This window comes from Esox lucius, chromosome 23 (assembly GCF_011004845.1).
Source record: "Esox lucius isolate fEsoLuc1 chromosome 23, fEsoLuc1.pri, whole genome shotgun sequence".
NCBI classification, from domain to species: Eukaryota; Metazoa; Chordata; class Actinopteri; order Esociformes; family Esocidae; genus Esox; species Esox lucius.
The window spans coordinates 14,615,724-14,642,557 of NC_047591.1; the positions used below are offsets into that span (position 1 = coordinate 14,615,724).

At 40.9% G+C, this 26,834-nt stretch overlaps 1 protein-coding gene and 1 long non-coding RNA gene across 7 annotated transcripts in view; one reads left to right on the forward strand and one right to left on the reverse strand.

Moving 5' to 3' along the window:
* Positions 1-4,086: 4,086 nt before the first annotated feature.
* The window catches only part of LOC105023445 (anoctamin-4), a 40,118-nt gene continuing 17,370 nt past the window's right edge, over positions 4,087-26,834 (reverse strand). For 2 of the 5 annotated variants that reach the window (XM_020043018.3, XM_020043017.3), the window contains exons 5-29: positions 24,334-24,534; positions 22,055-22,206; positions 20,952-21,104; positions 20,230-20,330; positions 19,864-19,908; positions 19,618-19,749; positions 18,899-19,005; positions 18,449-18,743; positions 18,054-18,188; positions 16,927-17,023; positions 16,459-16,519; positions 12,463-12,545; positions 11,821-11,961; positions 11,425-11,589; positions 10,597-10,633; positions 8,646-8,757; positions 8,208-8,265; positions 7,707-7,804; positions 7,345-7,487; positions 6,958-7,110; positions 6,727-6,874; positions 6,477-6,596; positions 5,756-5,864; positions 5,417-5,620; positions 4,087-5,202 (exon numbers count right to left, since the gene is read on the reverse strand). In XM_020043018.3, the coding sequence (XP_019898577.2) occupies positions 5,429-5,620; positions 5,756-5,864; positions 6,477-6,596; positions 6,727-6,874; positions 6,958-7,110; positions 7,345-7,487; positions 7,707-7,804; positions 8,208-8,265; positions 8,646-8,757; positions 10,597-10,633; positions 11,425-11,589; positions 11,821-11,961; positions 12,463-12,545; positions 16,459-16,519; positions 16,927-17,023; positions 18,054-18,188; positions 18,449-18,743; positions 18,899-19,005; positions 19,618-19,749; positions 19,864-19,908; positions 20,230-20,330; positions 20,952-21,104; positions 22,055-22,206; positions 24,334-24,534 (3,038 nt within the window). In that variant the 3' untranslated portion in view covers positions 4,087-5,202; positions 5,417-5,428. The remainder of the gene's footprint in view (positions 5,203-5,416; positions 5,621-5,755; positions 5,865-6,476; positions 6,597-6,726; positions 6,875-6,957; positions 7,111-7,344; positions 7,488-7,706; positions 7,805-8,207; positions 8,266-8,645; positions 8,758-10,596; positions 10,634-11,424; positions 11,590-11,820; positions 11,962-12,462; positions 12,546-16,458; positions 16,520-16,926; positions 17,024-18,053; positions 18,189-18,448; positions 18,744-18,898; positions 19,006-19,617; positions 19,750-19,863; positions 19,909-20,229; positions 20,331-20,951; positions 21,105-22,054; positions 22,207-24,333; positions 24,535-26,834) is intronic. The other 3 variants (XM_020043019.3, XM_020043020.2, XM_020043021.3) reach the window with 3 other exon arrangements.
* Positions 13,138-16,258, forward strand: LOC105023444. Of its 2 annotated transcripts, XR_828979.5 has the most exons (5): positions 13,138-13,225; positions 13,652-13,793; positions 14,042-14,143; positions 15,575-15,724; positions 16,173-16,258. It is a non-coding gene; the product is annotated as an uncharacterized LOC105023444 (long non-coding RNA). The 2 variants fall into 2 exon arrangements; XR_828978.5 differs by lacking the exon at positions 13,652-13,793 and having other exon boundaries at positions 13,139-13,225.

A 26,834-nucleotide genomic window follows, 5' to 3' on the forward strand; every position in this document is an offset into this window, starting at 1 on the left:
AACAAGCACTGAATAGCACTATAGGAAATCCTTGTGCTTTTTCATATTTTTAAAGATCTAAAAATATGTATTTTTCTAAACTTTTGTAAGTTTACCAAAAGTTAAAGTGTATATATGGTTTGAAAGTGAACTTGTGTTTCAGCTAATTCAGTTAACTTCCTCAAGGTAGACGCAAATTAGGGATATTTCCTTCAAATTTGCATTGTGAGTGAGGTTGTTATAATGTATATAGGGCCATATAAATAATTAAAATATATAGCTGCTGTGTGAGCAACCAGTTTTCTACGGCCACACATGGTGGACCCACACATAAAATGTCAATTCAATTGGCCTTACGGTTTATGAGGAGTTTATTTTTAAATGTGCACTACACAACCACGAGGTAAATAAGTATAAATAATAGCATGGAAAAGTTCTGGAAATTCTGACTGATTAGAGCTCTTCTCAGGCCGACATTTCTGAATTATACATTTTTTATTCTAATATTTTGAGATACTGGATTTTTTTATTCCATGAGCTGTAAGCCATACTCATCAAGATTGAAACAAAAAAGGCTTGAAATGTTTCATTTTATATGTAATGAATCTAGAATACACTCACCTAAAGGATTATTAGGAACACCATACTAATTGTGTTTGACCCCCTTTTGCCTTCAGAACTGCCTTTGGTGAGCTTGTGCAAATTGTAGCCTCTTTTTCCCATTTGTAGTGGAGATGAGTGGTACCCGGTGGGGTCTTCTGCTCGGTTGTAACGAGTGGTTATTTCAGTCAAAGTTGCTCTTCTATCAGCTTGAATCAGTCGGCCCATTCTCCTCTGACCTCTAGCATCAACAAGGCATTTATTTGCCCACAGGACTGCCGGATACTGGATGTTTTCCCCTTTCCACACCATTCTTTGTAAACCCTAGAAATGGTTGTGCGTGAAAATCCTGAGCAGATTGTGAAATATTCAGACCGGCCCGTCTGGCACCAACAACCATGCCACGCTCAAAATTGCTTAAATCACCTTTCTTTCCCATTCTGACATTCAGTTTGGAGTTCAGGAGATTGTCTTGACCAGGACCACACCCCTAAATGCATTGAAGCAACTGCCATGTGATTGGTTGATTAGATAATTGCATTAATGAGAAATTAAACAGGTGTTCCTAATAATCCTTTAGGTGAGTGTATATGAAGGTATCACTTCATTTGAATTTCAAAACAAAATGAACTTTTCCACGATATTCAAATTTTTGGAGATGCACCTGTATAGCCTGCATCTGCAAAACCCACGACGAGACAAAGAAACCCTGTCCGGATGTCGTCCACAGAACATCTGGGCACTGTCAGTATGCCACAACCAAGATTGGGATTCCTGGCCAAAGTTTTGCAGCTGTACCTTAAGGTAGTGACTAGACCACTGCATCACTCAGAATGACACTTACGTTTTTTTATTCTTTATTTGGAAGAAATGCAAAACTTGCATTTTACAAGAGCTTTATTTTTATTGCTGTCCTGAGTTACCTGAGGTGGCAGAGAGCCATATAGTCTTTTAATATTGCACTTTCTCAGCCTCCATTCTGGACTTACTTTTTTCTGATTCTTTTTAATAAAAATGTCTGGAAACCCTTCAAAGTATACGACTGTCTTGGAGGTGGTGTCTAATGTGGAGACTCAAAGACCAAAACATGAAACGTTCTGTAATTCTTCAACTGTGACCTTTGGATACTTTGCTTTCTGAATGATCTTTCTTCTTTTTTATTCTGTGAGTTCTTTACATTTCAGAACTTTAAGAAATGTTGTAAAACAGATTAAATTAGCAGTACATTGAATGTACTCTTCATGTATTCTTCACCAGACATTCAAACCAGCTTTCCCTAATCCACTGCTCCCAACCCGTTTTGGTGTTTTATTTTCGCTTATGATTGAGCAGCTTAAAAAAAGCAATACAAATGTTGTTGTTCATATTTTAAAGGTATTACGTAGCAATTTAGATTACACAATGATCCCCAAAACTATTCACTGCTTCCTTATACATATATACTTATCCCATTCTTTGTTGTTCATTGATGTGCTTTAGGAGGAGGGTCAGATCACTTATTGATCCATTTTAGTTTGTGCTTTTGTATGCACCCAAAATAATATTTGGTCAAATATATATTGTGAAACACTACGAATCCACTATTACTGGGGATATAATCTGGACACTTCCTGATAATAGACTGCAAAAAATGCTAAACTTTAATTAAAAGGCTAGCAAGAAACAGACAGGTCAAGGAACAGTTGTCAACGGATGTAATTAAATGGATGAAAACTCAGTGAAGCTTTGATTCAATCATACGGTAGCCCTGTCATATAAGTAGCATCTGTCATATATCTGTCAAGTAGAATATTCTTTTTTTATTTCAATAAGGTCAGGTCCCTTACTACTTCCCATCGAACACAGCTGCCAAAATAGAGGATATGAGGAAATGGCTGATATGATCCCAGGATAGCCTTATGCAACTCAAAGCTGGTGTCAGGAATAATCCTCTTACAGCAGAAAAGTTGCCTTAATAGGAAACAAACGCAACATGTGTCCCCTCTGCAGCCTTTAATAATCAAAATGGAGCGTTTATGTGTGGATGGGCACCCTGAGCCTGTTCCTTCACCACACCACAGTAATCCATGCGGAAGGACATGGCACTGGATGAAATAGGACTTGAAGCCGCCTATTTTTGTGTTCTACATCATGTACAAGCGAAAGTGAAGCCTCCATGGAGATTACAAGTATTTTAGAGGGGCCAGAATTTTGCATTTAGAACATAGAATAGGTTATGAAACCCAAAACATTATTGACAACCTTATGGATACAGTGGTTTCCAGAGGACTACTGCATCCACGTGTTATTATGCTAACGACACTAATGCTGCTCAGATTTAGTTCATAAGAATTCCAACTCATTAGTTGAGATATATTCACAGGGTCTATTCACATCAGCACGTTCAGGACGCCATTTCAGTTTAAATAACATGAAATCCCCTTTTCTGTTCACCTCTGTGACAGGAACGTATTGTGTGGACTGCCCTCTTGCTTGATATGATTAATGTCATACTATTTTACATATAGCTAAGGTGTTTTGACCACCAGTGGGCAGTATTTCTATGGTTTGACAGTCACAAAAAATCTTAAACTCATAATGTGAATAGGACCTAAGAAGCAATACTACGCAACTTCAGAATGGTCTTAATAATTAATACAGAATATTATCATACATAGAACATACTGTTAAAGCATATTCCCAGAAGAATTACAAAGCCATTTGCTCAGGCACCCTCAGTCAAGACAATTGCAAGATGGTTGTGTTTCTGTTGTCAAGACAACAACCACTTAACAACCAAAATGCTGGGTCTTTCAATTAGATGCAACCAAGACATTTTCCCTACAATCAATTGTGTATTTTGTGATGAAACAAGAACTTTCTGCTTCAATTGATAAACATAGTTGCTGATGAAAAATTCCTTTCACAATGCTCTGTATGCCCACAACCTTGACAGGCTTATTCAGCAATCTTCTTCACAATACTGGCATCTTAAGATTAGAAACTTGGATCTCAATCATTAATGGAAACTATAACCATTTAAAAAAAAACTGTTTATCCTAAAATATAACTGTTACCTGTGAAAACTGATAACAAGTACTTTTTAAAATCTGTAAAATGTAAAAAGTGTTTGATTGAACCTTATATTAAAAGTTGTACTTTTAATTGTTTCCCTGTGTATAAATCTAATATTTTAACGATTCATTGACACTGGTGTACGAGAGAAATAGTAACTTACAGTAGAAAATTTCAATATTCAAATAAATATTCAGTTATTTAAGAATTTTTTACTGTAAACCAGCATGAAAGGGCACAAAAATGCACTACTGCTCAAAAGTCTGGGGTCACTTAGAAATGTCCTTGTTTTCCATTAAAACATATATGAAATTAATTTGAATAGGAATGAATAGGAAATAATTGTAATTGAAAAGGTTAGAAATAATTGTTTTTAATTGAAATAATTGTGTCCTTCAAACTTTAATTTTGTAAAAGATTTGCAGCACACGTTATTTTAATGGACAAAAATTTGCTTTTCTTTCAAAAACAAGGACATTTCAAAGTGACCCCAACCTTTTGAACGGTAGTGTATTTACAGAGCAATGTCAACAATCGTCAGCGTTGATCATTGCATTTCCCTTAAAATAAACATGAACTTGCATTACATTACTGCATCTTTGGATAGCTGACTGGATAACTTTGAGAACACTCACAGGAGGCGAAATGTACATACCTCTGTATCAGAAGATAAGTGTATTAGCGCCCCTTGGTGGCACAGCAGAGAACTGCAGAGGCTCAGAAATGACCAGAATAGGTACTAGAGGCAGCCTAGCTGCAGTGACAGATACTGATAGTGGGGTGTCCTGTCAGACGGAAATACGTCGAAACAGTTATGAATTGACATGGTAGTGCAAATAGGTCACTTGTGAAACCAAATTTGTAATAAATACTCATCTTTATTACTATAGTTATTAGAATCCATTCTAATGGAAGGCATCTGACGTTTGAGCAATCGGCGTCCACCACCACAGACGTGATGGAACATCATTTCAAAATAACAACTTATTGCACCACACAATGTAAGCAGAGAACATGGCCTAGGGTTCACAACCTCGTGGAAACTTGACATTCACTTAAATATCTCTCCTTTTACAACGAAGAAATTCATGATCATGATTTTTCACAAGTTTTATAATCAAAATTAAAAGGCTTGTAAACAGGGTTTGTCATTCAACCCCCACGTAAGAGAGAATCTTTTCAAGTTGTGACAATGCAACTGTACACGTTTGCCTACTTTGTTTCCATTTTTCTCTGAAATCTACATTCAGGTTTTGAAGAAATGTACAGTTGTGAGTCAGAAGTGGAAGGAGCAATCTGCTAAAGAGTTGCAAACCTATTGTCAAATGTTCCCGACGTATGTCTTTCCCCCCCAACTGACTGGACCTCAGCATCAGAACGATGTGCAGTATGTGTGAACACAACGGCGAGGAGCATGCTGAATGCAGTTTGCTGGACGGTCCTCTTGGGGGCGCTCACACGGTTCAGCAGGAGACGGACAGGCAGGGCGGTCCCTGGCATGCATGCAGCCAGCTCACCGTCATCCCCCCCTACACAAAACTACTGAGCAAAAAATGTCACAAAAATGACCTGTGGAGACAGAGACAGGAGGTCAATAGTTGATCACAAAAGCAGTGCGAACTACTACAACAGGAAGTTCGCTCCTCGCTGAAAATATTCAACTTCCTTGCGCAATCTGGTCCCCCATCATCCCTTATTTCACATACGGCAAACCTCAATTTGATTACTGATTTGTGTCAAGCATATCGAAACCTGTGTTTTGCGCACCGCTGTCACCCTTCACCTGTTTGTCCCTTCAAGGCCACTCTTTGTGATACGCCCTGTTCTTCTTCTTCTTCTCGTTCTTCTCTTTCTGCAGTCGGTCTAACTCGGCCTCGTACATCATCTCCTGGATCAGGTACTTCTCCCGTCGCATGCGGTCCCGCAGGTCTTTGGGGAGGTCTGGGATCAGGTAAGCAATCAGGTTCTTGATGGTGAAAACCATGTGCTACAAATGCCGGGAAACACATGGTACAGTAAGAAGAGGCTTTACAATAAACATGTCAAACACATCTGCCAACTACCGCGCTGTGGTGCAAAATTCAAGCCCTCAAGTAGAATCAAATATATTGTACAGACTAACTTCAAAGACAATGATGAAGGCCAGCCGTGCAGCCAAGACATGCCAGAACTGGAGCGTGTACGAGTACGGTTGGTTGGGCGAGTCTGGGGGCTCTCTATAGTCTCGATACCTGGGGATCAACACAGATTAAAACTGGAAATGCATTTTTCTATCTGAAAAGTTGGTAACATTTTAGAATAAGGTACCATCTGTAAAGGTTTTATAAAGCCTTTATAATGAAACTACATCAAAGTAGTGTGACAGCTAGTCAGATCGTTCCAAACAGTGAGCTAATATCTACTGTATGTCCAGTTATTAAGGGTTTATAAAGTATTTACAACTGCTTCTATGATGAACCCTTACACACCTTATTTAACCCTTACTTTGAATGGTTATAGTTGGACAAAACAGTTCGTTGCAGTTCTTTTCCCACTTTTGGTTAGGACGTGTTGTTGCCGTCCCATGAGCAGTGGTTGTTTTTTTTCGACCAATGGTTCGGATGTGCCATTGTCCAAATTTACAACAGGCATAATGTCATTATTATGCTACTGCATCATTTTAAAGGCTTTATAAACCAATTACAGCTGGTCCCTAATTCTAAGTGCTACTGCAAAGTCAGTGGTAGAAGAAAATAAGTATAATAATAACTAAACTGTCAACCTTCTGAGGCTAAACGACAGTACCGATGAGAGTGATGAAACACACCTCTTCTGCATCTGGTGCTGTTAGTCGCCAAACCTACCTGCAGTATTTCACAGCCTCTCCAAACATTTCAGATCCGTCTGTCCTGGGCTCTGACTTGTTCTCAAAGTCAGACACTCTAAATATGGATAGACTGGCATTCACATATCCCATCATGCACCTGGACAGGAAACAGCAGTGCTTCGACGTCAGGACAGTTTGAGCAGTGTAACATGTCTGCCATTTCATCACCAGCCGTGTCATAAGGCAGACGCTTTGTCTTTGTGGTCACCACTGTCATACTAGCTCACCTCTCCCCGGCTCGTCCTTGCCCTGCACAGGGCCCGTACTTGTATGCGTAGACAAGGCGTGGGATGAAGTCTGAGGTGACGGCAATGACGAAGGCGTTGGTGATGACGGACAGGATCCCAATGCCCTCCAGAATGCCGTACCAGATCCCTGCGAAGAAAAGGGTTGGGACATTTTCAGAGAATAGTCTTCTTTAGGTTGCAAACAGGCCCCCCCCCGAAAATGAGCCTCACCGATGTCTTTGGCTTGAGAGGGCAGGGGTCGCCTCCACTGGGTGACAAACTTGTAGGCGTCCAGGCGGATCTCAATTATGTTGTTGAGGAGGGCCAGGAGAGGGGCCAGGGGAAAAGCGGCCACAAATATGGTGGTGAAGCCAAACTGTAAAACTGAAACAGACAGAAATATGGCGGTGAAGCCAAACTGTAAAACTGAAACAGACAGAAATATGGCAGTGAAGCCAAACTGGACGCAGAGCGTCGTGTGCTAACACACACAGGTTTACATGGCTCTAGCCAAAAATCTGACTTCCACTGACTGATCAAATTGGTTGATGAAACTGAGGTAGAAACGCTATGTGTTCCAAACGCGGGGTTGGGGGGGGGGGGTCAAAGTGCACATACTCATCTCCAGGTATTCATCAAACAGTCCGTAGGCGTTCATGGGCTGCAGGTTGTAGTCCCTCTCCCACTGGGGGAAGCTGGCCTTGGCGTTGGGACCGTGCTCCTGCCTCAGCCTCCGCCGCGTCCACCAGTTCTGGATCAGCCTGGCAAACAAAAAATCATAGTCACCGGAGCCTGACAAAAAACCAATCATTGTCAAGGGAACCTGACAAACAACCAATAATAGTCACGGGAGCCTGACAGACAACCAATCATAGTCATGGGAGCCTGACAAACAACAAATCATAGTCACAGGAGCCTGACAAACCACCAATCATGGTCACGGGGGTGACTGAATCGGATCAGATCCTGGCCATACATACGGGTAGCCCAGCTCCATGAAGTTGTTCCAGGTCTGCTTGAGCACCATGATGATTCCCATCTGCATGCAGAGGTCTATCAGACAACCGCTGGGATGGCACTACATGGAGAGGGGAAACAGTGACCACACTTACAGATGTACTTGTGATGGTTCATAGCTTTTCATAGAGTATTTCAAGGCACTTCACATTTAAACTCTGACATCCAGAATAAAAATATTGGGTAATGGCAGTTCTGCAGGAAGATGTTTTAGAAAACTAGCAAAGTCTCACCCCTTAAAACAGAAAACTCTCACACAGTTTTGAACTGTGTGGACAAATGTCCCTTTCCCTTGCAACATTTGAAAGATGCTTAATTTTACCAAATAATCAGTGACAAAAAATGTCCATACCAGGAGAAAAATTCTCCTTGGTCTTTATATATCCATTAGAGAATACACCAGACACATTCCAGGTGGGATATACTTCAGAAGTGTTATGAACTGCATACTGTAGAAGACTTACCTCCTCAAGCTTCCAGCGGTTAATGAGGCGGATATAGGCTCCTGGCCGACCAGTGAACCTGACAAAGACGCTCACAGGATTTCACTAACTCATTACTATACAATGTAGTGTGAAATATAATGTGCTATTAGTAAAAATGCAAGTAAATAACCTAGTTTCCTTGTTCTAACCACTGAACACAATCAGCTCTTATTAGAGTTCCATTTGAGCCAGGTATCCATTTTCTTTTGCGCAATAACGTTTTAAAAAGACTGCCATGCAGTTAACCATGACCAATATGGGCATTATAATAACAGATCTGTCCCAGATTAGACTAGCAAAGACTACAAGCACCCCTGGTTTAAATCACGAACGGTAGTAAATTAAAAGCTGTGTGTTCTTTTGGACCTTTTACTGTATTTTCCAGTTGAGGAAAATATTGATGAACTGCTGCCTCACCTGCCAAGGAAAAAAGCAATGTAGAAAGTGGAGCTGTTCAGATTGACAAACTGAAAGAGGAACATCTTAAGGGTGAAGCTGTTCTCCCACTCTGACTCCGTTCTTGGTTGCTCTGTGGATCCAGAGCCAGACAGGAAAAGAGAGAAAACATTTAGAATAAGATTAAAATGGAGGAAACGAGAGAATATGGAGGTTCAGAGAAAGAGAGGGAAGGTGTATATCATACAGTACAGTGCACTAACGCCAGGAAATATTTGGATATTGACACAATTTTCATCATTTTGTCTCTGTACGCCACCACAATGGATTTGAAATGAAACAACGCAGATGCAGTTGAAGTGCTGACTTTCAAAAAATATTTTATGGAACGTTTAGGAATTGCAACCATTTGCATACACAGTCACCTTATTTCATTGGCTCAAATGTAATTGGACAAATTAAAACAATTACACATAAAATGTTCATTTTTAATACTTTGTTGAGAATTCTTTGCATGCAATAACTGCTTGAAGTCTGGGAGGCATGGACATCACCAAACACTGGGTTTCCTCCTTTTTGATGCTTTGCCAGGCCTCTCCTGAAGCGCTCTTCAGTTGTTGTTTGTTTGTTTGTGGGTCTTTCTGCATTTATTTCGTATTCAGCAAGTGAAATGCATGCTCAATCAGGGTTGAGATCAGGTTATTGACTCGGCCATTGCAGAATATTCCACCTCTTTGCCTTAAAAAACTCCTGGGTTGCTATGTTTTGAGTAATTGTGCATCTGTAAAGTGAAGCGCCGTTCAATCAACAGTGCTGAATTTGGCTGAATCTGAGCAGACAATATATCCCTATATACTTCAGAATTCATCCGGATGCTTCTGTCTTCTGTCACATCATCAATAAACACTAGTGACCCAGTGCCATTGGAAGCCATGCATGCCCATGCCATCACACTGCCTCCACCATGTTTTACAGTGATGTGGTATGCTTGGGATCATTTGCCATTCTAAGCCCTTTCCATATTTTTTTCTTCCCATCATTCTGGTACAGGTTGATCTTAGTTTCATCTGTCCAAAGAATGCTGTTCCAGAACTGGGCTAGCTTTTTAGATGTTTTTTGTCTAATCTGTCCTTTCTATTCTTGAGGCTAATGAATGGTTTGCAACTTGTGGTGAACCCTCTGTATTTGCTCTCGTGATGTCTTCTATTTATGGTAGACTTGGATAATGAAATGCCTACCTCCTGGAGAGTGTTCTTCACTTGGCTGGATATTGTGAAGGGGTTTTTCTTTACCATGGAAAGATCCTATGATCATCCACCACTGTTGTCTTCCGTGGATGTTCAGGCTTTTTTGTGTTACAGAGCTCACCAGTGTGTTATTTTTTTCTCAGAATGTACCAAACTGTTGACTTGGCCACTCCTAATGTTCCTGCTATCTCTCTAATGGATTCTTTTTTATTTTGCAGCCAAAGGAGAGCTTCTTTGACCACATGTTGTGGGTTCACAGCAACAGCTTCCAAACGCGAATGCCACACCAGGAACCAACTCCAGACATATTACCTGCTTAACTGATGAAATAATGAAGGACTAGCCCACACCTGTCCATGAAACAGCTTTTGTGTCAATTGTCCAATTACTGTTGGTCTCTTGAAAAAGAGGGTGGTACATATTAAAGAGCTGTAATTCCAAAACCCTTCCTCCAATTTGGATGTGCATACCCTCAAGGCTGAGAGGCTGCACTTTAAGCCCATATTCATTATTTTACTGTAACGTGAATATATTTTGGTAATCGGCCAAAACAACAAAACTTTTGTCAGTGTCCAATTATTTCCAGACCTAACTGTATGTGTATCAGTGTTGCACTTTAAAATGGTCGCAGATATTACCTTCTTTCCATCACTATGAAATTACCTTCATGAATGAGAATGTAATGTTAAAGGATAATGAAAGGAGGAGAGACAGTTGTAGCTTACCTAAATTGGTGAGCAGTAGGGCAACTTTTTCATATAACTGAAAATAGCAATACAAGATTACCAGTTAATTCATTCTCATGCTGGTTCAGTTATACTGCCATAAAGTCAGGACACTATTATTATTATAATTTGCCAAACATACCATTGGTAGATTATAAACCGCATTACGAAAGCATACTGACTGTGAATAATATTGCCGCTATATATCCCCTCAGTTACACAAAATGCCACCACATCTATAGATGATCAAAAAACTATCAGGAGATTGCCAATATGTATTATTGTTTAGCGTAGTTGACAGTCTGCAATCTATCTATTTAACTTCACATTCTGTAAAATAATATATATTTTTGATCAACACCCTTTAAATATGAAGAAAACGCTTGGCTGTATATAATAAACAACATAGGCAATGAGTTATATTGTAATTGTCCAACATGTGTAATATATTGTGCTTCATTACTGATTGATAGATATATTACCAGTGAACAGTTAGGACACTCCTAGTCATTCAAGAGTATTTCTTTAGTTTTACTGTTTTCCACATTGTAGAATAATAGTGAAGATAAAAAATTATAAAATAACACATATGGAATCATGTAGCAACCAAAAAATATCAAAATATATTTCATAATATATTATATTTATATTTTCTAAATATAATACAATTTCATATGGTAGATTCTTCAAAGTAGACACCCTTTGCCTTGATGACAGCTATGCAATCTCTTAACCAGCTTCATGAGGTAGTTTGATTGCTACTGTATTGCATATACAGTATATAGTTTTTCTAATAATCCTGAATACATTTATGAACAAGCCACTCACTACATTGAGGAGCATGATGATGCAGAAGTTGATGCACACAGCAGTTCCAGTGGTGGCCACCTGGGAGTTGTTCCTGATTAGAGCCCAGCCGAAGGCAGCAAAAGTGCTGACTGTGATCACACGGTAGATCACGATCCCAAAGACAGCAGCTATCACCACCAGGATCTAGTAAGACATTCAGTAAGACATTCTGAATGATGGCTCGGTCGTTTGGTCAGTTTGGCAGAAATCCATAGTTTTTGATTTCTCTTTGATGCATTGGACACATATGGAATATCTGAATACATTTAAATACAAAGTGGGAAACTGGTTTAACAAGACACCACTTGCAAACCATTTATGCATCTGTCTCTACTTAAAGTATTATATTTTAAAATATTCACTATTCCTACTCACCATAAAGAAGATTCCAGAGGCTGAGACGACGAGTCGGCTGTACTTGTCTGTAAAGGCCTGGTACGGCTCAGGCTTTCCAGAGATGGGGTTCATCCTCTCCTTCTTTGAGTATTTGGCCTCAAACTGAGGACGGATTTCCTCCTGTAACACACATAAAGCTGGCTTAGCCATCACCTCTTTCAGAAGGTTCTGAATATTGAGAAAAATGTCTTAGAAGCATGATGGTGACATCTGACATCTCCTTGGCTTTATTGAAACAGCTTTTGATTTACAACATGTAAGTCTGGGTGTTTTAAGTCCTAAGCGGATTCACAGTGGAATCAAGTGGGTATTCTCAAAACAATGTTCCCGGTTAATATTTTACATATTTCAGCAGAACGTCCTCAGAACCTTAACATGATGAATCATAATTGCGCAATTCTTAAAATAAATACATAATCTCTAAAGATATTCTTGCAAGGAAATCAGCAGACAGTACCTTAGATCCCCAGTAATCCTTTGAACTGGAGTGCAGTTCTGACACCAGTACCTTGTTCTGGTTATTTCAGACACACTTCACACGCACATTCACACAGAGGATAAGACCTTGTGATTCATTCCAAGCTGATGATGCAGATCATAATTCAAGCACTGTATATTTACCTCCTCTTCTTCCCAATCAATAAGGTCCCAGTCATACGCGAGTACCGCCCGCCGCCTCTTCCAGAACTCAAGAAAAACGGTTGCTAAAATACACAAATAGGTACATGTTTGAGGGTTGTTAGTGCTAGAGAAGGTGAGTATAAATTTTGTCATGTCACAATTTTTCGGATAATATTTGGCCTCTATGGCACCCCCCCACCCCCAACGAATAATTTTTATTTAACCATGTCTCACATTGCTGAGAGAAGATTTTGCATTTCGCGTAACTCAAAATCATCCAAATAGCACTTAAATCACACAACAAGGGACTATGTGCTCTGTATTCAGATGACATTGTCAACAGTTTTTGGGTACCAAGATTTTATACTGTCACAATGCTTCAGGCTATAAAAGAGATCAGGCTGAGGTTCCCCTGAACAAAGTCCTTGTGACAGGTTACCCATTGCCAATCTGTTTAACAGCATGTCACTCCACAATCAGAGCAAACTTTGTGCAGAGGCTGGAATGAAATCAGTTGAACTAGTTGTTCTAAAAGGAAAGGAACATGTTTTTGTAGTTCCAGACAGCTGTTGAAAGCCAGGCGCTGGCTATCTTTTTGGTGGCACATGTTTTACCAAGCCAGCAGCAGGGGAACACACTTCTGAGGAATGTTAATGAAGCTACTGCAATGGGTATTTTACTGTAGGTGAATGCCAAGAAATAGTTATAGTTGGACAAAAGCAAGGGCCTGCAGCAAGATCTACTGCTTTCCAGACAAACCCAGGTACTGTAAAATAGTTTTCAGACCAAGATTGGACTATATTGATTGTACGAGGACCTATTTAGGCCTATGATACCACATTTGTTTGAATACATCTTACTTAAATGTCAAATTTCATAATCGGCGGTTCTGCTTCAATGCCCTGAAATGAATGTGTCTTTGCACAACAGCAAACTGTTGCGGTCCTGCAGAGTTGTGAATTCAGTTAGGTTGTTAATTAGTAGTGGATTTTAATGTCATCATAACTTGCTCTGGCAAAACAAGGCTAGGAATTACAATAAGTGCTATTAGTATGAGTACCTAGATTTTCTAGGTTAGTTCATTCCATTTTGCTACATTTTAATTAAACTAATCTCCTTCATTATATGGAGTGGAGAAGCACAGTTTACTCAATATATTAGACCTTTTGTTGTATCTTTGTACCAACAGGATAACAATGCCCCTTTGTAACTTACTAAAGGAGGAGTTACATTTGTGGCACTCAAGACAATGATAAATGGTGGAGGTCTACTGAAATACTGGCTTGCCCTTGACCTCATTAACCCAGCCATTCATCCCATTAACACCTAGGGTAATATTCAACACAAGTACTTTAAATATCACTAACAACAATCATTAATCAACCAGTGTAGGTTGATCAAATCAGTGTAAACAAATGACTATCACGAATCAGGAAAATGTTATCTAATCATAGCAACTATACATACACTGCAGAAACCTGCCAACCCCGTCACAAAAGTAGAAAATAAAAGTTCAATATATTATCCAAAGCAATAGTGGTTAATACTGCATGCTAATTTCTGTCTTCTCTATATCTAGGTTGCCTGTGTAAGGGAGGTGATTGATGGGCAATCCGCAATTCTCTCTAAGTCTTTCCCAGCCAGGCATCTGGGACTGAGCCAAAACCTACCAAAATGTCTGGTGAGTGAAACAAAGACCCTGTGGAACTCATATACAGAGAACTCCAAAAACATTTGAACAGAGACACATTTTTTCTTTGTCCATATAATCCAGTACTTTGCAATTTAAATAAAAAAATATTGTTATGGGGTTAAGTGCAGATTGCCAGCTTCATTTTGAGGGTATTTCCATCCATAACTCCCTCCCCTGTTTTTTGGGGCATGATTTGGACAGATTAACATTATGTATAATATCATAGTCATTTGCAGTACTTGGTTGTATCTCCTTTGCATGCAGTCTGCCTGAAGTCTGTAATGATGTTTTCTTAAGCCTATAATATGTACCAGACTTTGACAGCTCTCCTGTGCATGTATTTACGATGCAAATACACCTCCTTAATAGGAAACAGCCGTGATGCCAATTCATCCCTAAAATGTACAAAATTGGCAGATTCTTCTAAGTACTGTGTACAGTTTGGAGGAAAATACCCTCCAAATATAGCTGATAGGCTGCACATTAAACCCACAGTCAGGATCATTTCAAATCCAAAGTGCTAGAATAAATCAAAAAATAAAATAATCCCTCACTGTCCAAACACTTACGGAGTTGACTATAAATAAAGTGCTATATTCTATGCGAAAAAGGCACAGAGTGCACCTTAAAGTGTTGCTCCATTGTGCGTTAATTATTTGCAGATGAAATTAGCAAAGCCAGGTCAGAAGTGAAAGCCATGTGCCTCTGACTCAGCTGATTCATCAGCTAAGATAGAACCAATTATGCCAGTATTCCACGCCGACCTTAACATCAGGCAGTGAGCTGCTGTACCCTGAGGCCAAGTCTATTACCAAGACCTGCATTGTGGATTTCCAATTTAACAGTTATATGCTAACAAGCATCTTCTTTCTGAACTGTACTCAGTGACTGGTTTATTAGGTCTAGTGAGATTTGAACAAGGCGGTGTGCCTAATATACAGGCCTTTGAATGTATGTACCAAAGTAAGATACCTCATCCTGTACTGAAGTAAAAAAATATCTCATTTATAAAATGCTTTTGCAAGAAGCTGGCTGCTGTACCAGAAGACTTCCAGCAATTACTCAAAAAAGACTCAATGACTTTGTCTGACTCTAAGTAGTTAAGAAAAAATAAAAGGATATGTATATATATATATATATATATATATATATATATATATATATATATATTCAAAGTCTTAGTTCTTTGCCTAATGTGCAAGTGTGTAAGCACCTGGGAAAGGTTTAAATAGTGTAAACAGTCTACAATGTATTTGTGGGCACTTTGCTATGTAAGGCAAAGGGCTGGCTTATGAGGTCTATTTCCCTGAGGATATTTTGGATTAACTGTATATCTGATCATACCTTCTGTATTTGCTTATTTCCTTCATCTCAATTTACTCTCTTTCCCCCCATCCCCCCTGTCTTCTCCCACAAAAGAATATGTCTTCATTTGGCTGGTGCTTCTGTTGAACTTTGGCCTGCAATTCTACCTAGTGCTTTTCTGCCTACTGAAGAGCTGGAGTTATGATAGGAGGCTTAAGCAGACACTTAAAATCCCACCCTCTACAGAGAAGCTCCCAGCAACAGGTAGGTCTATTCCAGTGATGTGGCTTTGGTACAGTATACAGCAAGATAAAGTGCATATACAGTCCACTAAAAATGCTCTGTCACTACCTTGTGAAACAGTTAAAGATGCAGTCCGCACTTTTTGTCCAGTGTTTGTAAAAATGGCACAGTCAAGTCAAATGTTCCCTGAAAAGAGTGTCCGGTACCATGCCATGTATTTGCTGATTTGTAACCCATCAAAACCACTAGCTTTAAAATGTGAAATTGAAATGCTAACTGATGTATGGCAGAGATTCAACACAGGCCCTCTTAAAGAATAGCCCCCCCGGTGGAAAACTACTGTTCCATAGCCTGCAGCTCAAAATGGGAGGTTGTAAAAATATTTTGGTACTTGCAAAAAAAAAGCCCCAGGGAGCATCTTTAAGCAGATCGACAGAATACTAAAATGGAGGTTTTTCAACTGTTGCAGTCGCCTGTTCCATCACTCAACCTCCGGAGGACTTAAAGAATGCAAAACCCCCGACATACAGTCGTTACGACATGGGAGTGGCCCAAACCGACGTGCTGTTACCAGATGACGCCTGGCCCTGCCCTGACCCTCCATATACACCTTTTGCCTGGGACCTTGTGCAACGCTGAGGCCCCAGTAATGACTCACTGTACGTGTGTAACATTATATTGTGTATGGACCGCTAAACCATTTAAATGTTGAGTTACTTATTTGTATTCCTTATAGGTGAACAAAACAAACTCACCCCACACAGCCATGAATACAGCAAAGAAAACTGTTGCTCCATTGTCAAAAAGATGGGTGACCTACAGCAAAGAAATAGACAAGTCGCAATCGTTTAGACTATTTATGGGAACATGAATTCAGTTGAAACAAGTGGTTACATCTGTACATAAAGAATGCAAATGTGTGTTTTTGTCATTTTCCACAGCAAGCTGACAGTAAAAAGTTAACCTTGCAATGAATAATGTGTTACTTTAGCACCGCTCTTGGAAAAAATGTTGTCAAATAATTGTACTTATTTTTTGGTCTAAAAAGTGACAATGTTGTTCCTTGAAAGCTGCAGTTCATGCAGGTTTTTGTTTAAGCGGTATCCCCGTAAAGCCATCCCTAGTTAATTATATAAATTGCACAATGTGCCCAGTCCAAAGTGCTGATGTTTGTGAGCAGTGTGAAGTTGACATGACAAAACTTCAGCGTGATACATAGTTACCTTTGCATAGATGCAGCTGTCTGAGAGACTCAGGTAGGGGCAGTACTCATCACAAATAGGGCACATGATGATGTCATTGGCCTGGCAGATTTCTTTACTGGAGAATCACAGACAACCTTTAGACTGGGTCAGTGCACTCATTCATTCTTAGAGCTGCAATACAGCTCACACACTAAAAGCGTTGGCCTAATTATACCAGCATTGACTTATTTAGACTTTAAAACCGAACAAGGCCACATTGACACCAGTGTAAAGCATATATCGTTTTTGGTATGCAAGACTTTCCATGAAGCCCATACACATAATGCATTATACATGCACTCATAATGTACTACGGTAGAGTAATAATGCTGTATAGCAATAGTTAGATGTGTAAATACTCAGTAATATGTATATCCATTCTCCTAATGCATGGAGGCATTATCATAATCACAACAGACAGCCAACAATGTACTTAATAACTGCTGATCACTTTTTCCTCAGCTTTATAATGACTCTCAGTCTGACATTCTTATCAACGGCCGGCACATACTTATTGCACCATAACCCCTGTTATAATGTGTTTTTACGCAACTATGTAAATGTAGGTAAGGCAATGAAATGCCAGCAAGGAAATTCAACCAAAATCGGTTTATAGACAAGGTGTCTGATTTCAGCTGTAAAGTTAATCTCTAAGAATAACAACGCAAAGCATTTATCCTCATTATTTGTCTCCTAATTGCCTCCAAATAGTTCTAGTACAAAGAACAGTGAGCTCTTACATTTTAAAAATAATCCCATTTAGCCCTGCTAGAGTAACAGCCCCATGCTGTGGCGCAAAACATCATGTGGAACGCACCAACATCAGTCCCCTACAAAGCTTCACTACCACATTGAACTACTCTAAGGTGTTTTCACTACTCTAAGGTGTGGTGTGATGACCTCAATGGCGGTCTACTGGTTATTATAAAGTTGTATGATGCTTGTTAGAAAAGTGACACATTTTGGCAATTCCAAAGTACCACACTGCTGTACATCATAATTGATTAGGAGTATTGGTAAATGCAATGTTTTTTTCTCCATTCATAGCACATTATGAGTACAAGTCAAAAACAAGACAAAACAAGTATCAGGCCGTCTCACATTACCTGACCTGGCAGTGGTCCAGTGTGAACCACCCGTAAAGGAAGACCATGAGCCCAACCAGCGCAGCAGGAAACAGCATCCCAGTGTACCAGCCCAGCCAGGCAAAATACAGACCAATTTTCTCCCCAAAATACCGCCTAACACAGGACCGATGCAAGACAAACAACACCAACGCACATGTCAGAATGTAACCTCTGAAATTGCATTGTGGCTTCAGACGTTTTCCTTAACATCTAGTAAATTAATTCCATCGGCTCGCTGATGTACTCGCGTGCTTTCGGGGTTATTGTCGTGGGTGGAGCATGAGAACTTCAACAAAATCTAGGGACAACCAGTGAGGTGCACAAAATACACTGGAATACACCAACGAGCTCCTAATGAAGGTGTGTGAATGTACCTGATCAGGTCCAGAGGCTGATACTTGTACCACACCCCCCACCAGGCCCAGCATTCATACAACAAGTGCCTGTGGTTGTCTGCACCATGTGTCCGAATGGAGTTCTTACTCCTGTAGCTCCCCTGTAAACACACACACACACGCACAAGCTGTATTCCCTCCAAACTATGCAGAGGGGTTCGGCAAACCGGATGTGAAATTTCTCTCTTAAACCACCATGTGAAGTGCCAATGTATTACCTCATGAAGGGGGAAAGCTGCCTCATAGGAACTATTGCTCAAAAGTCGATTCATCCCTGGGGCACAAACCAAAACACAAGGTCACGGTCGATAACCCCACGCTGGAGAAATGTTATACCTCGCACATAGAATAGCTCTAGTGGAGGAGTTCTATGTTACTCCATGTCCAGGGCTCATTTCAACTTGGGTTGTTTGGTGATGATAGTCTTACCCATTTTGTCCTTGCCCTCCTCATATTTTACCCTTTGCAGGATGTGATGGACTATGCGACTCCGGGTGGCGTTGTTGAAGAACGTGTCTTTGTTGTGAATGATGAAACTGTATCGGGGAAAAAAAAAACGAACACAGATAATGATCCGGTGTCATATGACTGAGCTTTTGAAAAGCACACCATGTTGGCTTGAGGTAGTCTCAGTGCATTCTACATACAGTCATTTGGCCTCTAGGGGGACTTGTGAGCATCCAAAAGGCCACTGTTAGATCAGCCCCCACAAAGAAATGTAGGCCATTTGTATATATTGCAGAAGTGTGGTCCCCTAAAACTAATAAACAGTAAATTAGCTATTACAATTAGATTAACTTTTGTGTACAAGTAAGGGCAAAAGGTCCGCCCAACCCCAAACAGACTGAAATTCCAGGCACTTTCTGGAATGTGCATGTATCTTTGTATTCTCATGTACAGATTATTTAGATTTCCTTGATCATTAAAGGAGTTCGTCCTAGATATCTATTGTTTTGATGTTGTATATTGCTGATGTCTTTATAATCATCTACAATAATTGTTGGCTTATTTCTTAATTCTGAATCGAACACAAGCCCGGTCCAAAGACATTTACTGTATTAATCTGCACCTTTAAGTTAGTAAGCAAAACCCATATACAGTACCAGACTGATGGTGGGATGCTTCCCCACCCAGGGATGGAGACTCACTGATGCATTCTGGAGCGACTGAAGGGTGCAGTAAAGCTCTCGTTCTCCTCCAGGTCAGGTAAGGTGTCGTTGTCAAACTTCATGGGTTTGCGAGGCAGCCATCCCCGAAATCTGTTTATTCGCTTTTCCATCCTGGGCGGTGAAAGCAAGCCCAGAATTACATCAGACATCACACACAGCCAGAGAAAACAAACATTAAAGTTGCACCCCAAAAATCAATCAATAAATCAATCAATTACCACTCACCTACTCATGAACTTGTATCGTCGATGCTTGTAATAGATTTTCCTCCTCAAAAAACAATAACATCACACAGTTTTATAACTCAGTCTCAGAGAGCCTTAATGGATTGCAGTGGCCTGGGGGGGTCTAAAGTAATGGCGTAGGATGCAAATATCTCTGGAACACATACCAGCACTTCTATGTGTTGAAATCTGACGCCTCAATCACACTTTTAAAGCTTTCTGGTCAGTCTCAAACTATTCTAAGTAACTAACAGAAAGGCAGAATAATAATGAGACCCAGAGACAGAAAAAGAGAGAGATAGAATGATGGCGAAAGATAAAGGGAGATTGAAAGAGTGTATTATTGTGGGTGTGTTCGTCTTGCTACCTGAACGGCATCCGGATGTTCATAAGCTCTGCGTAGCGACAGAGTACTTCCCATGGAGCGTGCAGCTTCAGGAAGATCACATCACTGTTGCACACAGACGACTGTTTGAGGCAAAACATACAGTATTCAACACAATATCCCCGAACAGCTCCCAAGCGCAATTGGACATGTAAATGTCTTCCTTTTCTCATCACGTTGCCACAAATGTATAACACATGACTGGATATAGGGAGGAACGGCACAGTTATTTGCCATGATATTCACTAGTGATCACTAAGAACACGAAACCGCAACAATTCGGTGTCATCGCTGTACGATTGTGGTTTTTCTAGGCTCCTTAACAGATACAAAAAATGAGTGACTGCATGCAGCCCGGTTTTACTGTGGGTAATGCATTACCTGATCACTTCAATTTCTACAGGACAGAAGCCAACTGTGCCATTAAAGGATGAAGGAAGTAAAGAGTGTCTCTGAACGCTTCAGATGTGACCTTGAAGCTACAGTGTCAGCACACTGCTAACGGCAGACACAAACATGCAAGCGTGAGCACAGATCGACGCGCACACGCACGTGTGCAGAAGCATAGGCGCCCACACACCCGCAAAGGCAGGTTTGATGGTGAATCTTCCCATCAGCACACTTGCATTGTTTTCTGAGAGACACGCAGAGCCTCCGTTATACTATAGTACTGATACTGTAATACTGAAACACTCAGTACTTGCCTCTTTCTCCATCTGCAAGCCTTCAGCACGGATGTTACGCTCAAATATCTCCCTCTTCCCTGACTGTGGACTGGACTTCCGGTAAACCAGGACATAGTCGATGTGGCACTTGCCGTCGCTGAAGCACAGGCCACTAGACCTACTTCTCCCAACCTGGAGGGGGGAGGAGGGAGAGAAGCAGTAAGCACCATGTTGTTTTATAATTAGTGTATTTATAAAAGTTATCTCATTTTTCTGTAATTGTTCCTTTCCACAAATTAGTGCTGTCAATTTCGCAATGGCTTTATTCCAGGAAACTCCCAACCAGAAAGTATTTGCTGGGACCTGAAGCCTTGAGAACACAACCACCAACCACCACAAAGGAGTTTACAGGCGCCCTACCTCGACGCTAGAATGCGGCACAGTAAGTCCACCCTGTTCATCACCCCACCCACCAATCTGGACAGTACAGATTAACACCAAACTCTGCAGGACCCACTGGCACTGTGTCAACTGGGTCAAGGATTAGAACCCTGATCGGGATGACGCAGTTCAACTGTGTGGCAGAAACTTTACCATCCGGGGGAGCCCAGCTAGCCAGGGAGCCCAGCTAGCCAGGGAGCCCAGCTAGCCAGGGAGCCCAGCTAGCCTGGGAGCCCAGCCAGGGAGCCCAGCTAGCCAGGGAGCCCAGCTAGACAGGGAGCCCAGCTAGCCAGGGAGCCCAGCTAGCCAGGGAGCCCAGCTAGCCAGGGAGCCCAGCTAGCCAGGGAGCCCAGCTAGACAGGGAGCCCAGCTAGACAGGGAGCCCAGCTAGACAGGGAGCCCAGCTAGGGAGCCCAGCTAGGGAGCCCAGCTAGGGAGCCCGGACAGTTGTGTTGACCAACATATTCTCCATTTCCATTAACACTCCTAAACCGTTACAGAGGCCGTCTATTTTTGTTCAACCCAAAGAGTAGAAAAATGCCCTTTCAAGGGTTAGGAATCATTCTTGTATTAAGAAAACAACATGTTCACTTTAGTAAAGTAAAACGTTTTTTACAGATCCCCCAAGGAAGATTACAATACCATTAACTGCAGGGCAATCATCTTCACCCACACTCACCATATGTACTTCACAAACACACCTGTAATTGACCTCCCACCTCCAGTGTCAAATCACTCCTGGTGTTGTCCAGCATGCTATTGGTCCCGGGGTTTAGCAGGGTGGAGTCATCGTCTTTGGACGGGGTGCTCACCGCTTCTGAACTCTCCATCAACAGCTTCACATCCTTTAAAACTGGACAGGAAAGAAGCAGATGTTTTGGATTCAGCGGGCTAGATTACTTCCTGAAAAGGTAAGTAAATGATGCCGATCCAATATTTTCTGGATCTTTAGTCTGCCGGATGAAATAATTTGGGGAATTATCAGAAAACAAACGGGATGCGGAAAAGGGCATTTAAACTTTTTACGGCCTAAAATACAAACATTTTATTAACAGATTTTTTAAAATTACAGCCATAAAAGTCACCATTTGATCAATACATTTTATGTACACATTTCTACACAGTAGGCCAGAGCTGTTTTATAGCCTTAAACTGTAGCATAGCCTTTGGGTGAATGACTCAGCGGCCATGTTAACGACACATTACTGCCTTGGGGTTCTACTAAGAACACTCAATATCCATTCCAGGGACGACTCAATCAGCATGGTGCTTCCAATTTGATGTCAACTTATGAACGGCATGTTTTGCTTTAATACAGATGATTGCTCATCCTTGACAGATCCACTGGAAACATGCAGAAGACTCGCTGTCATTTCTTCCCATGTTAAAGCTTGACTAGGCAGTATAATGCCTAAGGATGATGTGTCATTTAAATAAGACTACAGAGGAAGAAGACCCAGACGGGTGACAAATGAAAGGAAAAAGGAACCTGAAGAAATGGGTGGATGAACATAAATGAAGATTCTTGCATACAGGTGTACTGCATGATACAATTCTAACAATGAACATCCTACAGTATCATGCTCTGTGACGTGTGTAAAAAGGCTGAGCAGGCCCAGACGACCTCAATAAGGGATCCAGATGGAAAGAGGAAAGGATCTCAGAGACTTTAAATGAGGGTTCCATGTTGGGTCTCCGGGATGACAACGCCCCCCATCCCCAGGGCCAGAGGGGTCACTAAATGGTTTCTATGAAATATTTAAATAACGTGAATCATATGCAAAGGCCTTCGCAGTCCCCAGATCTCAACCCAACATCAACGGGGGATTTTGGACCAATACATTAGACCGGCCTCTCCACCACCATCATCAAAATGCCAAATTGATGAATATCATTAGGAAGACGGGTGTTCCATCCGTCCAGTAGAGTTCCATAGAATCTATGCCAAGGCGCATTGAAGCTGTATAGGCTGTTCGTGGTTGCCCAACACATTACTACAGTTTACAGTATAAGAACATGAACACTGTTCTTTCTGCCTGCCCCCGCCCCCCCCCCCGTTCTCTCTCTTTTTCGCAAAATCATATTCTTTGTTAACGATGCAAGTGAGTGTTTGGTCCGTTGCATATAGAATATCTTAGTCCATTCAGAAAGGACCAGATTCACTGAATGTGCAAGACTAGTCTAGCAACTGCTCAATACAGTATCCCATTGTTATACCAAAAGACAGTTCTAGTGAACAGTTCTTGCTGCCTGCTGGCGAGAAAAGTGAGAGAAAAGTGGTGTGGTGTAGGTTGTATAACAGTGGTCAATAAACAATTTCATTATACATAAGATAGGTTAGTCTGTGGTCAACAAAGGGCTACAGGTAGTTTTGGGGTAGTTCAGTTTGTTATAGAAGAAAGAAAGTGGCTTAGTGGCTAGGGAGTCAAGCTTGTAAATGGAAGGTTCCCGGGTCGAATCCTGACCAGGCCAATTGTTATTGTGTCCCTGGGCAAGGCACTTTACTCTGTTGCTTCTGGGAAAAATGTCCCTGTACTTTCTGTCACTTTGGATTAGTGTCTGCTAAATGACTAAAAGTGTACAGATGTAATCTGTCAACTGCAGTTAATGTTTGGTGAAACCAAGGATTTCAATGAAGATTTGGGTGTTTGTATTTACTGTTGTTTCCTCCACTGTGAGGAGTAGGGATAAACAATAAAATAAAATATGAAAGAAGAAACAGAAGAAATGGGGGAAAAAAGCGGTGTGGGGTTAGGCAATTATACAAGCAAAGTAAACATAAAGCCTAAATAAAAAGGATCCCCTAAACAAACAGTTGCTCATGAAAGTTGAAAATCTTAATAACAAATACTTTTTTACACCTTACACCTCCCATCTTGGGCTGGATGTGTAATATGTATGTTTATATATGCATAATCGGTAATAGAATCAAGTATACTTCAGTGAGCTGTGAAACTCATCTGCTTTACTCAAGGCATACCGCGGGGAGGTGCGCCATCCTGCGTGCTCGGGGAATCCGGAGCCCCAGCTGAGGACTCCTCCATGCTGACTGGCGACCTGGGGGGGGAGAAGGAGAAGGCTGTGTCCTCCGCCTGGCACCCAGGGGCCAGGGGCCGCGGCACTCTGCTTCTGTCGGGGCTCTGCCACTGGTGCTCAGCCCCATGTAGAGGGAGACTCACACCTGGAGCAGAAACAGTGAGAGTGTTTGTGTGAGTGTGTGTGTGAGTGTGTGTGTGAGAGAGAGGGAGAAAAGGTAGGAAGAAAATGCATCAATAGCAATCATTAAAAAATGTGGCCTTCTAATTTTAGGCTAACAGCATTCTAGTTCATTTTTTAGGGAAGCGTTATTAACACAGTGCAAAATAGTGCAATATGCGATTTGTCCATTCCTGCACTTATTTTATCCCAAGTCAAGCGCACAGTAAATTAGACTGTATACTACAAGTATAACAAAAAATATATTGGTGAACTACAGCTGGCCGTGGTATATTAGCCATAAACCACACCTCCTCGTGCCTTATTGCTTAAGCAAATCTTTACAGTGGCCCCAAAGGGACTTAAAGATATATTTGTATCTCTTTATACCATATGGATCTGTGGGTGATTTTTTTCAGTTTCACCACACAGTATGCCACAGTGTGTAGACTAAGAGAAGGCATTATCTGACAAGGTCTATGAAGAGGCTGACAGCAGCCCCTCGTAAGAGGTCTGTGACCAACTAGCATCTCCCAGGCTCTAGGGAAGGTCATTGCTGGTCTAAATACTGAATTTCCCTTTGTGACAGCTCCTGCGACTCAGCATTAGTTTTTTTCTCCACAGCCCTAGTCCTAGACATAAAGAGAAGGAAATGGAGGGAGAACAATAAATGAGTGTGCCCTTACACACTGATAGGTAATGATCTAGCCGCAGCTGATAAAACCACCATGAACTTGATCTTCCTAGGCAAAATCAATGGCTCGGTTCCCCAGGTTTTAATGAAAGTCTCACTCAACTGTCAGCTGCTATGTCTTTTACAGCTTGAGAAATGGCAGCTGCACCAAAAGTGAGTGATAAAAGCTAGGACACTTTTTATTTCTATAGAAATAGAATAAATTCTTACAAAACAAAGGTAAAGGTCTACTGTACATCTAACGCATTAGGCATTAGTTATTTTTTGGTGATATTTGGGGCCGGTTTGTGGTAGTTTAGTTCAATACCACTGTTAAATACCTCCAAATACCAAAAACGGTTTGGTGTAAACCCTGCTGCCCTATGCCAAAAAGCTGATGTAAAGAAGAATTTCAACTACCAAAACAACTGAGATCCGAAGCAAACAGCCAAATCAACCAAGGAACGACTTGCTATCCTAATAATCTTATAATTTTCCTTTTTTTAAATACAAATTTTTTTATCTTCATGACAAGACGGTATAAGGTACAGATTAGGGAGACAGGTATGTAGAGGAGAACAGAGATAAAGGGCATGGGGTCACGTTGCATTAGCTTAGACCACTACACCACAGTTTGGCATGCAGAACTGCATTTGTAAAATACTATTGGCGAGTTCACCTTAGCAAAGGAAAAGAGAGACTAATCTGCATATTTTTTTGGATGTTCGCCCACTCTTGAACATTGCTTTGGGCAGGTTTCTAACTCTGGCAATGGAAACTGTGCCACACAATAGAAAGCTAACCACCTATACAACATACTCACAAGAGAATTAAAAACAAACTAGAATTTTTGAACAGACGTTATAAAATGTTCCATGATTGCCAGTCAGCAACAATGATTACCTCAAACTAGGTTACATGAGAATATTTAATCAGAAGGGTTTCAAATAAATAATCCACGGTAAAAGCCCCATATGTTACGTTGGCTTTCAAATAACTAGTTGGCGAACCACTCAATTTCATCAAGGAAACAAGCACAGGGACTTAATCTCACCCCGATGCAACATTGGTGAATTATATTTCATTTCACCCTTGGGTAAATCCTCGATTACTGATAAGGCTTGATTAAAATCTCTTATATACCATTACTTACATACTCATATACCATTAATTTATTAGTCCAAAAGTGGATGTTGGAACTAAAGATTCTAGATAAGGATAGCAAACGCTTGCTGACTTACGTAAACTCTGTGCTCTAGTGAAATGCTATGCCATGACAACTGTTACTTCTTCGCAAAGAGTAGGTCAGAGTAACTCCTGGATGATTTCTAGATTGATTTCTAGGTGTAGATGTTCTAACTGGTCCCAGGATGATGGGTTGGGCTACCCCCGGAAGACACATGGTTAAAGCTGTGTTTTGGAAATTCATTAAGGTCTGATTGGGTAGAGAGGATCCAATCCCTGATTAACATTTTTCGTGCAACACCCCTCATTTTGACGTCACTATGAGAGACTTCAACAATATAAGTATGTACTCAACATAGAGCAGCGGGAGATTTCAGCAAAGCTAATGCCTCGTCATCTTATATGACATTACCTAGCCTTAGCGTGAC